This window comes from Astatotilapia calliptera, chromosome 17 (genome assembly GCF_900246225.1).
Source record: "Astatotilapia calliptera chromosome 17, fAstCal1.2, whole genome shotgun sequence".
Lineage (NCBI taxonomy): Eukaryota > Metazoa > Chordata > Actinopteri > Cichliformes > Cichlidae > Astatotilapia > Astatotilapia calliptera.
This window is the reverse complement of record NC_039318.1, coordinates 28734118-28747184: the sequence shown is the minus strand read 5'-3', so window position 1 is coordinate 28747184 and position 13067 is coordinate 28734118. Positions and strand designations below refer to the sequence as shown.

Below are 13067 nucleotides of genomic sequence, written 5' to 3'. Positions count from 1 at the left end.
TTTTTAAGTTCCTGAACATAATGACATGGTTCTCCCTCAGGGTGCGAAAGAGACGGGGAAATGGAGAGATAGACAGAAATGGCCTGTGTCACACTCAAAATAATCAATAGTAGGTGCATGTCCACATAAGCCTCGACTCAGCAAGAGCACAATTGCACACGGTTCTTAGAGGAACAGAAGGAGAGGAAAAGGAGGGGTCAGGAAAATGAGAAAGGCAGGGATGTGGGCAGGACATTGATGTCGACAGGAGAGATAATGGAGCTGAGTAACAGAGAAGGGACGGAGGGAGTGAGAGATTGAGGGGAGGACGGAAAAGGTAAACAAGAAAATAGTGAGTGGAGTGGAGGGAAGGAGGTAGAGGTGTGGGTTTAGAATAGAAGGATCATAAGGGAAGAGAAGAGGAAGGAAGTAGAAAGCAGTGCAAAATGGTAGGAAATAGAAGAAGATATAGGAAGTATGTGTTTTAATGCATGTGCTGGGTGGGTTGCATTAACAAATTAACAAGTCACAATAAATCAGTGTTGATAATATTATAGGCTCTAATGGACCTCACATGTTCACACTATAAGCTAGTCTGAAAAACATTGTTCAGACTACTTGATAATGTCCAGATCAGAAAGCTGAGATTGTGCATTACTGTTAATTGTTTTACCCCTTAGTGTCTGTTAATGAACAAAAAGCAACACTGCATTTGGGCTGCCTAATGACTTCCAGACAGAAAGATGAATATGCTATACTAGCTCTTTTTGTAGCAGGGACAGATCTAAAGGGGGCAAGGGGAGCAACTGGCCCCCTGCTGTAGAAACTTGCCACATCCAGCAGCTGCCCCAACTTTTATGTCCTTAAAATACTTTTCGTCTGTGCCATTGTTTTGCCAGTGAGTACTGCACGGTGTGAGCAAAGTTGTTCTGCTTTAAAACTTGTAGAAAAATCCCTTTGTGTTTGTTTTCTTAGATGAGATAATGATACTTTAAATGGTTTTTGTGGATATTTTGGTAATTTGCCCCTGCTTTGCCCCACCATGTAAGGTTTTCTAGATTTTCCACTAACCCATTGTGGATACTACAAAATTCGTAGTATTAAGAGCTGTGCTTTGTACAACTTTACACCTGGAAAAACAAAATGGGAAGGATACTTTGGCTTTAGCTAGGTGGTTAGTTGCTAATGTCTCTTTACATTCTTTTCCTGTAAATTGCTAGCTATAGCCTCCTTTCCAACTGTGTCATGAATATGGTGAAAGACAGGAAGCAGGAATAGTCAAGGATCAGACTCTCGTCTTTCAGGTCTTTCAGTCATCAAAAAGCAAATTTTATGACTATAACCTAGCCTAGCCTGGCACAGTGGGCATTGTTATCGTCTGAGCCTGACATTACAGGCTATATTTATCAAAAAACTACAACGAAAAAAGTGCTTAAGTTTCACAAATTTTAATTTGAACAAAAGTTTCCATTTACATAGATTCCCTCCATCATGCAGGTTAACTTGTGAATCTGCCATGAATTCATGAAAGTGGAGTCAGACCTATATTATTGAGTTTGTTTATGGAAACGGTGAGCGTGTTGTCCCGACGGTCACCTTGTGTATCTGTCATTATCGTGCCAATAACCTATCAACTGTCCAGCTGTGCAGAAGCTGGAAAATATAAGCCAAAAGCATGAATAAACCCTGAGGGCTGCTGGAACAATCTAACCCAGTGAACTGATGAGATTATTAGCCACAATTCCCTGAAATCATTCATTTAAACTGCTCAGTGTGGGAAGGAAAAGAGCGTTGGTGAGGTGACAGAAAGAAAATGGACATTAAAATGTGCTCTTAAAGAAAACTGCAGCTAAAAAGGCATGGCCTCTGAGTCACGAAGAAACGTGGAAGAAACACAATTAACACCATTAACACCAAGTCTTTGTTTTTCTGCTTTTCTATTTAACCTCCCTGCTATGGGATGTCCTTCGTAACTGCAGTGCGGGCATGCTGTTGAACATGTGGGTGACTCGGTGTCCACTCTGGTGTATGTTTTGTTTATATATGTGAGGCTTTATGCGTGCATGTCCTGTGTACTGTGAGTACCTCTGTCTCTGGAGATAGAGATCCAAAATCCTCCGCTTTTCCTCCTCTGTTACCATGACAACTGCTGCTGCTCTCAACAGGTCAATGGGGCCTGTCTAAGCTCACACAAGCACACACTCAGATTAGAGAACACACAGCAACACTCTTGAAGAACACACACGTACTTGAACACAGATGATAAAGGACTAAAACACAGACACACAGTGCTCTCGCGTGCTGTGTAATTATAGCCTGGAAACATTACCTGCACGCTGCAAGGTCAGCGAGAGAGACATCTTCCTAACTACCATGTTCTCTATATGAAATCACACTAAGTTGTCATTTTCAAAAGGTGTTATTTAGCGCATTTACAAACAGACACATGCATGCACACACTTCCCAGCTACAGCTAATAAACTCCACAGGCTTACATGAAGAATTGCACTGTTCGTATACATTTTCAAACTCAGGAAACTAGATATCGGGATATCAGCATAACAAGTAACCTCACTCTCCTCGATAGTATAAGTATAGCCCAGATTCCTTACGGGCTTTTGAAAAGATAAGAGATTATCTGAGTTATTGTAAACTGTATGTGGCGTTTATGTGATCCAACTGTACAGAGAGAAGCTCTAGAAATAACAGCTTCAGGGGTACTAGGATGCAATCCCAAAGTGAAATTCTGTTCCAAGCAACACAGTTAGCCTGTCAGAATGCAGAATATGTATCAGCCGTAAAAGCCTCTCAGCTTCATGGATGTTGATTTCAATTTTATTTACTCTGGTTAATTTTAGAGCTCTCAGTTTGCTTGCAGCAAAATGTTGATTCCCAGTGATATTTCTTTATTTCCTGTGGTCTTAAAGATGCATATTGCTATTGTTGTTATGCTAATTAATGTACGTTACGAATAGATTTGGTACAGACCTCCCAAATTTCCTCCAAGTGTTGTTTTGCTCTCAACAGCACAGCAGACAGTAGATTTATTATCATGCTGATGGAAGCAGACCTCAAGGGTTTTTGAAATTATGGGTCAGGAATGCAGAATGAGTCACAGGCCTATTTTTCAGTGGGTCCCCATATGTCTGAAGTGAGTTTAATGAGCCCTTGGTAGAAGGGTGAGTGATTAACTTTGATGCATTTTGGTCCCAAGCTGAACGAGCTGAATGATCTCGTGGCCGATGGTGTTCAAGAGTCAATTCTTAATCCAAACATAAACAAAACATTTGCTTGATGGTAATAATTTGAAGCTCTTTCTCTTTTATGTGTTTACAGTGCTGTTCTTACAACAGAAGTTAAGCCTCTAAAATGAATAGGAGGTCTGTTTCTAGTCACACAGCAATTATTAATGGTGCAAGTAGTATGATTGCTAAAATTGTTGGGGCCATTTTTGGGGAATTACTTACCCATTTCTTATTGGTCATCTAAACCTATTGCAAGCAATACTTCAGAAGACTATAAGGCTGTGATCTGTAGAACTTGTTGGGGTTAAAACGAGAAAATCCAAAGTAAATTCAGACTTTTGCATCCAATTCTTTTTTTTTTGTTTGTTTGTTTTTTTTAAAGTCATTTAAGATGTGTGCTGCAGAATCATTCCACTCTGGAACAGTTCAAAGAAAACATTAAAACCCCCAAATTACCATGGCATTCATGCCCATGTTGAATGTATGTAAACTTCTAACCATATCTGAATGTTGATTTATTTTTTACCATCTGCAACTCTAAATAAGAAGTTTATGACAGGCCAGACGGATCCATGCTTTAATGATTTCTGCATCAAATTCTGACACTACCGTCTGAATGTAGCAGCAGAAATTGAAACTCATCAGACCAGGCAACATGTTTCCAATCTTCTATTGTTCAATTTTGGTGAGCCCATGTGAATTATAGCCTCAGTTTCCTGTTCTTAGCCGACAAGAGTGGCATCCAGTGTGGTCTTCAATTCCTGTAGCTCATCTGCTTCAAGGTTTTATGAGTTGTGCTTTTGGTGATGTTCTTATGCAACAAGTGGCCTCAACCATGTCTACATGTATAAATGCAATGAAGTGCTGTCAAGCGATTGGCCGATTAGATTAATTTACCAGTTGTTACAGCACCTGCAAAACCGCCACTTCCAAGTCCAACAGTGAGATTCAGTGTAGTGAATAATTAAACCCTGGTCTCAAGGACAAAAAAAAAAAAACCCAACTGCTTTCGCGGTATGATGCAATATGTTAGTGTCAGCTAATATATATGACTTTGCTGATGGTTTGTCTTCAGGATTGGAGGTTTTGACAGCTCGAGTCATCAGTACATTGCTGTTTACATTATACCTTGAGGTCTGGAGTCTAGACTAATTTGATATGCAGCCGAGAGTGAAGGCAGACAGGAGGGGAACAAAGTAAGAAAAGGAAGGTAAGAATAGAAGAAGAGGGAGGGCAAGAAGAAGGTGGAGGGAGGTGACAGCAGTGGCGGTTTGTAATTGTGTTGATGAAAACCAGAGCTCCTCTATCTCTCCTTCACACTCTCTCCCTTTCTTTCTCTTTATCTGTAGCTCTCCTCTCTCTCCCACCCCTCTCTTTCTCTCTCTCTCTCTCTCTGAGGCCCAAAATAATGAGGTCACTCCCCTCTGAAGGACCGTTCCAAATAAAAGCCCTCTGTGTCTCTCCTCTCTTATTCCATCTTGCTCTCACTCTTTCCTCATCCCGTCTTCCACGCGACAGGCCTGCTCCTTGCCGCACCCATATTAGGCCATGCAGCGTCTCTCTAACCCTCGCCTCCCTCCACTACGCACAAAGAGGTCTCTAAGTAAGCCAGCGTGTGTCATTGTTAACAAAAAGCCAAATTCACTGACTTTGATCTCTCTCCTTGTGTACACTCCTTGTGCACTCTGCGATGTTTATATATACCTATGCTTATGTAAAGATGTATTGCTGTGGTTAAAAATACTTCTCTGTTGAAACAACATGCTTAATATGAAGACTTTTTCTATACAAGGAGGTCAGAAACCAGAGTCTATATTATTTTGTGTTTTCCATCACAGATTTTAAAACCAACTCAGAGGTACTCCAAAAGCAGAAGAAATGTATTTGACTCAGTTTAATGTTTTTAAAGTGTACTCAAGTAAACCAAGATAATCATTGCTATGTAAATGCCTCTGTATCTCTTGTTTTGTGTACACTATTCCACCTTAACTTTTCACTCAGACCATTTGAGATCATCATCCTGATGACAATTTTTGCCAACTGTGTGGCCTTAGCTGTCTACATCCCCTTTCCTGAGGATGACTCGAACGCCACCAACTCCAACTTGGTGAGTAGTGCATGATATTTAAGCTCTTTTACAGCTCAGTATGCTCGCTTGCGGTTTGGTATAATAGATGCTGCTTGGTTCACTGGGTATGTTTTTGCAGTCCTGTTGCTTCGGCCTGACACTTGAGTTACCTTGTGTTTGTAGGGGGTGATTTATTAAGCAATTCATCAGCAGCATTTGCTGTTTTTCCTTAGCGTTCTAGCGTGTAATTTGCACATTTCCAGTTGATTCATCCTTGTATGATTTACTGTCATGAACTGTATGCGGTTTTGCCAAGTTAGCGAAGGTACAGCATAAGAATGAGCGAGTAAAATTAATGAAAGGCAGAAACTTTGGGGAAAACGGGCATGGAATTACCCTAATTTTTTGAAAAGGTTATTGATTATAACTTTTAACTTGAGTTCAGAGTTGTATGAAATATACAAAGCTTTGTGGGTTAATCTGCTCAAAGATGAGGCCTCATTTTTTGTGGGCAAAACCATCATTTTGGTCTGCACTGAGGAACTGCGAACTTTTGTTGGTGGCCTGACTTGACTTGTTTTAACTGGCTGATTTTCTTTCTTTCTTCTTTCATATTGTACTAAATGTTACATATTGAAGAAAAAATGAGTTATTAATAAAAAGAGATTTGCAAATTGTATTTTTGCATTGTTCATTCATATGTTAAGAGTTGATAAAAAGCTTTGTATTAAACCTTTGAAAAATTTAAATGGGTTTCAGAGCTACACTGACAGTAACCACAATGATGACACATTAAACTCAGCCACGATTTGATAAGCTTCTTGTGATGTTAGGAATGCTTGGCTTTTTCAGTCATAAAGTGTCCCCATAAATGCTCAGTGAGGCTGCGGTCAGGTGCTTGCAGATTATTACAGTCCACTTTAGTGGACTGAAGTGTTGTGTACTTCATTTAGCAAATCCCGCAACTGTGGTGAAGCTACTTTTCTGTCTTTCAGTGAAAATAATGCCTGATGTATTGATCTTTTGATTATGTGGTCAGTTTTGTTCTGCCTGACCGTGCTTGGGAAACAGCTGAACCAGTTTCCACAAAGCATTTGATGTGACTTACACTTCCCCCTAAGAATCCTTCAGCCTAGCCATGAGTTCATATTGAGAAGTCCTCTATTTAGCCCTCCTTTAGCACACTTGATTCTTCACATTTAGCGTCTCAGCTTCTTGTGTTTTAAAATGTTTCCAAGTGCTCAAAGGATTTCCAGGTTTCTATGACTGATATTCAGCGTGGTTCCAAACTTTTAGACTCGACTGTACATGTGATTTATGTGCGTCACATATGTGTGAATGTGTGTGTCAGCTGGCAAATGTATGCCAGTGTATAGTTACAGGGTTTTTCCTGGCTCGAATCTCTAGGGCTTGACTGTGACTGTTAAAATAGTGAGTCTATTTTAACTCATGTGACAGAAATCTATGCATTTTCTTGTTATTTCATAGAATTCTTCTATATTTGGTTAAAAACAAATGTTAATATAATGCTGGTGATCTTTCCTTTGGCTCTGGCTAAAACCTCTTTGGGAGATGCCAAAAAATCCTGTATGCAGACAAAACCTTATAGTTAGAGGAGACTAATCCCTCTGAGGCCTTGTAACATCTGGCACTCTGTTTCCAACTCTTTCTTTCCTTCTTCCTAAGGATATCTTGTACAACTCACACTTTACTATGGCCTTCACATTTCCACACATCTCTACATGTTTGGAGAATGGTTCCGTCTTGTCTTCTGAATACAAATAGCAGAAAAAGAGGCCCCATTTAGGCTTTTTTCACCTTGCATACTCATAATGTTGTGTTGGACTTACAGCACATCTGTGAATGATTAAATATTTGTTTTTATTTGTTTAACTGTATGCCAACCCTCTAATTTCTCGCATAAAGATACAGTGTCAGAGCAGGTGCATATGAGTCAGCAAACAGACAGCTGTTTTTTATCTTCTAGATCCATGCCCATCACCTACTCTCTCTGCTTATCACGCTTTGCTTTTTAGCTCTTTAATCACACTCTTTCATATAATTTGAAAGGTTCTATTTATGTTATCAAACCGTTAATAAGATTAGCAGCACAGACTGACAGAACTTGATCCTTCAGAGGCATCGAGAAAGGCTGAACTTTCAGGTGAAAAGCAGCTAGCGCAGTCATTCATGTTGGAAACCCAAATGGAAATTCTGTTTTATGTAAATATTATTTTGTCTTTCAGTGCAGAAGAGGTTTTTACTTGAAATCTGAACTGTGTAATAAGTCTCTCAGTTTTTCCCACCGTATGGAAGCACCGTAGAGGGCTTCAGTGTTCTGAAACCGTATAAAGCACAAAGCCCTGGCACACTGTGAGGAACACTGTTAGATAAAATGCAAGGCCTAAACAAAACTAGTGTCAAGTCATATATTTTAGCCAAGTTTTTCTTTTTTTTTTCTTTTTTGGACCCTACGGGTGGCCCCTCCCCACCTCCTAAGTTAATGAACAGATACAACACACACAACCACTACAGCTGTGCTCAATTAGTTTTATAACCTTCTGACAGACAGGAAGCAGTGCGCAGATGGACCAGAGTCTTAAATATACAGGCGAACCATGTATATGTAAGTGTCTGTGTCTGTGCAGTATTAACAACTAGGCAACTTAAATCAAAAAGTACTTTTTTTTTTAGGCGGGTGGGGGGATAGATCTATTGCACAGCTGTCTGGCTGATTAATGTGTGGAGGCATCAGTGGTTCAGATCTCGTTTCACTCAGACACAGATGTCGTCAAATGTGTGACGGTACAAAAAATATGGTGGTGGAAATATTCCTCAGAGGTTTTGGTGCATATTGGCATCATAGCATCACACAATTGCTACAGATTTGTCAGTCATGCATCCCTGAGGCAAATCTCCCGTTTTACCACATCCCAAAGGTGCTCTATTGGTTTGAGATCTGGTGACTGTGGAAGGTATTTGAGTGTATTGAACTTATTGTTATGTTTAAGAAACAAGTTTGGGATAATTTGTTGGAGTTTCCATAGTTGCTACTAAGGGGTAAAAAAGTGTACTAAACAAATATCCCCTATCCTATTACACCACCGGTAGCAGCCTACTCTTTGATACAAGATGGGATTGATCAATACTTGCTGTTTATGCCAAATTCTGACCTTACCATCTAAAATCGAGGCTCTTCAGACAAGGTGGCATTTTTCCCAATCTTCTGTTGTCTAGTTTTGGCAAACCTTTGTGAATTGTAGCCTCAGTTTGCTGTTTATTAGCTAAAAGGACTGACGCACAGTGTGGTCTTCTGCTGCTGTAGCCCATCTACTTCAAAATGTGATGTGTTGTATGTGTCTCAAAGATGCTCTTCAACAAACCTTGCTTGTAACAAGTGATTATTTGAGTTATTGTTGCCTTCCTATCAGCTCAACGCACCCTGGCCATTCTCCTTTGACCTCTGATATCAACAAGGCAATTTCACTCAGGGAATTGCTGCTCACTAGGTAATCTGTCAGACACCAAGGAGCATGAGGCAGTAAAAGGCACTTAAATCACATTTCTTCTCTATTCTGATGGTCAGTTTAAACTTCAGCAAGTAATCTTGACCTTGTCTATATGACTAAATGTGACAGGCTGGTTAGATACTTGCATTAATGTGCAGGTGAACAGGTGTACCTAACAAAGAGGCCAGTGAGTGTATTTTTGTCTTTATTCAAACATCTGCCACTAAACCGATACACCGTTTAATGCTTTTTAAATGTTTTTTGGTGTTTTTTTTGTGACAAACACATGTCAGAATGAGAACATCATATTTAATAACAGTGCCTTCATCTGATAATGCCATAAGGGCCTCTTAAGAATGTTCTTTATGTTTACGCTATTTAACAACTGGCCCTATTGAGCTTTTTTTTTCATTGTGTTTGCACAGCAGTAATTAAACCAAAGACTGCCAGAATCCATATTACTTTCCACTTTTTAATTTGCCAGAGTGTCTATTGTGATCCTCATTATATTCACATAATAATTTAGAGGATGGCTTTATCCAGAGCTGCTTTGATTAAGGACACTAACGGCCCAAATGACTCTTAATGCACATTTAGGAAGAGGGAACCTGTGACCATATTGTTTAACCAGCAGGAAACTCAGTGGCATGATCATTCCCGTTACACTAAGATAAGTTAGTGTCACCTTTCCAGTGCTGCAGACTGTGAGACAGCCCTATAATGTTAGTTTGAACCACGGGAGTCTTATAAATACTGCCTTCCTCACAGCTTAACCTTAACCTTTTGTGTTGTTATTTAGTATTGTTGTAGCATTTTCCATCCTTGTTGGATATTGCTGCCATTAATTTTCTTTCCCATGTAGCTTATCATTATTATTTTTATCATTAAGTGTTTAGTCCCGTGTGATTTTGTTTGTTTACCAAAAGTTTTATTTCTTTCCATTTCTCCTTTTTTTATACAATTATCCTGCTGGTTGCATATGGCTGTTGCAGTTTGGAATCCATTTGCACAAGTTTCTGCCTTACCGTCTTCACTGCAGCAATGACACACTCCCAAGCTACTTGTTTCTCTTTTTTTCTATCCACTATTTAGTCCACCCAATGATCGATGCCACCTGTCATCAGTCCATTCCTGTGATCTTGTCTTCTAAAGTTTTTTCATTGGCATTAAATAAGAAGAACTTGCAGAGTAGCTGCCGTCAACTACAAATGGAACTGAGGAATATTCAAAATGTTCTTACAGTTATACTTTTAAGTATACTTGTAATAATGTATTTATAAATATACTCCCCCTCAACCCTGCTTTAATCATACCTGAGTTTCAGATTCAGTGTGGCACCCCCTCAGTAGGTTTGCAAGTCCTTGTTATGTAATACCACAGATCTGTTGTATTTCTCCCAGTTCAAGATTTCTATTTCTGTCTGCATCCCATAATGTGCCGCTCTGTCTCCTTGACGACATGCCCAATAATAGCAGCAGGAGAGGTTGTCATGGATATGGTAACCGTAGTGATGCGCCTCATCTGTCCTTGGTTACAGATGGGAAGGATAGGAACCAAAGTGTGAGAAAGTCTCTTCTCTCAGGGAGGATATATATGCTGCACTTTGGATCGTTAAGTTTAGCGACCACATTTTTTTCCTTTTCTTTTTTTAACTGTAAAATTTTTAAAATTTAAATGTGAGGCTAAATTTAAACACGTTCACTTCACCGCTTCTCTCTTTCCCACCAACGCCTTTGTTCTATTCAGTCACATTTTTACTTCGCTGCTCTGACTAATCAGATCAATATCTTTTAGATTGACAGAATAATGTTGCCATAACAAAGCAATTAGCTAATCGATACATCAGACTAGACACTGAGTAATTGAGAGGAGGGGTAAGAGAGCTACTGTCAGCTCGCTGTGGCATCCTGTGTGCACAAATACACATAACTAGTTAAATTTCTTTTGCGTTTCACAAGGGGTATATTTGTGTGTATCTGTAGTGCGTGACGGAGTCTTCAGTGTTGGATGAAGTAGCTGCCGGCTCTGCAGAAGGCATGTGAAATGAGCACCTTTGTATAAATGAATCACCTGTTTGAGGGTAATGGACCCCGGCACATCTCATACACACTCCTACCCAGTCTCTGTGTCTCATCTTTGCTTTTCTATCAACAGCAGTATTTGTTAACACGGTTAATTTTTTTTCTTTAAAACCAAACAGGATTTTTCTCTTTTCTTAAAGTTTATGGTGCTAAACTATATTGAGTGACACATTTTTGCTTTTTAACCACCTCCTTTATTTATGGTACAGGTTTTGCTACATATTACAACAACTAAAGTACTGCCTGTCTGCTGGTCTGCAAACTCCCATACAATCAAGAGTTGAAAAACCAAACTTCCCACACTGGTACATCTTAGGTCCCTGAAGGTTCTTATCTATATCAGATATTATGATGTAATCATGATGCCTAGCAACCACCTACCAAAGGGCTAAAATAACTCATTTTTAGCATTTATGCACCTCATAAAAGCTTCTTGTTGTTTTAATTTCACACCAATCTAACTTATATCCACAATCCTTGAATATATATCTATATATATGTGTGTTCATATTATAACACCCTGCCTGTCAAACACTTAACGATGAACTAAAACGATATTTACATGGCAGAGCAGGACAAAGGTATAGGCATGTACGATTAATTCACTGTACATAACTTCAAAATTCATCTCTGATGATTGCATAACAATTTTTTTATTGGCTGTGCCTGTTCAATTTGAAAGTGGATTGTATTTGCAAAGATTTTACCTCTTGATGGGCCTATATGTATCCTTGGATTAGTTTTCTTTTAATTAAAGTAATGAAAATTCCATTACCCATTAGTATATATTATGTTTATATTGCACATAGTTATTAAGTATTATTTATCACTGGAGCGAGTTGGACTTAAATAGGCAGTTATCTCTCTGGACAGCAGAAACCCAAACTGAAAGCTCTGTTGCCTTCCTTTACCGAGGTTTACTGTGTTGATCATGACACTACGAACCACTTCTTTTTTTGCAATCGCATAAGGTCCCTTTGACAAGAACCTTTTACAAGGTGAAATTATAGAGTGGCATAGTTTGAAAAGCTGCTTCTTTGGTACTTACAGTAAGCATTTGCCTAGATAGGGTTTCTTACTGGCCCTGGGCCAGTGAGCCATTGTTTATGTTAAATTCTGACCTGCATGTTCCTCCAAATATTGCCTGGTAAACTCTAGACTCTCCACTTGTCTTTCTCCACTTGTCTTGTTGTCATCTCATCATTCGTGCTGTAGAGGATCAAGTTGACATGCTGTTCCATTGGGTGCTACTCTGCTGGTTGCTAGGAATGTCTATTTATAGACCTCAAGGAACGATCAGCATCTGTCTTTATGTTCACTTATCTAACCACATTGGGTCTATGTTTTCTTTTAGTGATAGTGATAGTGTGTGTGTGCGTGTGTGTGTGTGTGTGCGTGTGTGTGTGTGTGTGTGTGTGTGTGTGTGTGTGTGTGTGTGGTGGGGCGGTGTTGCACAGAAAATGACTTTTAAGCAAGAGATTGGAGCAACTAGGTGGGAGTGAAGGATGTTTTGACTGACCCCCAAAAATCAAGCACCTAGCCATCCAGTGTGGTTTTACTGACTAAACAAGTGGGTCGTTCTAAAGAGCTCACAGAGGGCAGCTATGATCCTCAGGTTATCTGTTAATCGAAAGGTTGGCGGATCGATCCCTGCCTCCTGTAGCTTGCATGTCAAAGTAACCCTGGGCTAGATATTAACTCCCAAGTTGCCCATGATGCCAGAGAAAGCACTTAGGCATAGATAATGTATGAATGTGTGTGTGAATGTTGCTTGAATAAGACTCAACTGAGTAGAAGCTGTTATGCAAGTACCAGTCCATTTACTGAATTAAAACTTTTATATTTATTCTTTTAAACTTTTTAAAACTTTTTACAGGATACCACACCTGCAACAAGTGAAAACTTTTCCCTTCTATATATTTCAACTCCGCTAGAAGTGGAAGACCACATAGAGCCACAGAGCAGTGTCGTCGAGCACTAAAGCACATAGTGTGTAAAAGATTCTGCTGACTTAATTATTTCAGAATTCCAAACTTCCTCTAGCATTAACATCACCATCAAAACAGTGCACCAGCGGCTTCATGGTCAGGTGTAATGTGTTGATGGCCCAGTACTTTTGTCCATATAGCTGCCTGTTTAATTAAAGGAAGCTTTTCCTGCTGCTGTTGCGAAGTGCTTGGTGAAA

General features: G+C 39.5%; 1 protein-coding gene across 5 annotated transcripts in view; it reads left to right on the top strand.

Moving 5' to 3' along the window:
* Positions 1-13067, top strand: part of cacna1c (calcium channel, voltage-dependent, L type, alpha 1C subunit) — a 206440-nt gene that overhangs the window by 54551 nt on the left and 138822 nt on the right. For all 5 annotated transcript variants that reach the window (XM_026148293.1, XM_026148292.1, XM_026148294.1 and 2 more), the window contains exon 3: positions 5226-5331. In XM_026148293.1, coding sequence (XP_026004078.1) covers positions 5226-5331 — 106 coding nt within the window. The remainder of the gene's footprint in view (positions 1-5225; positions 5332-13067) is intronic.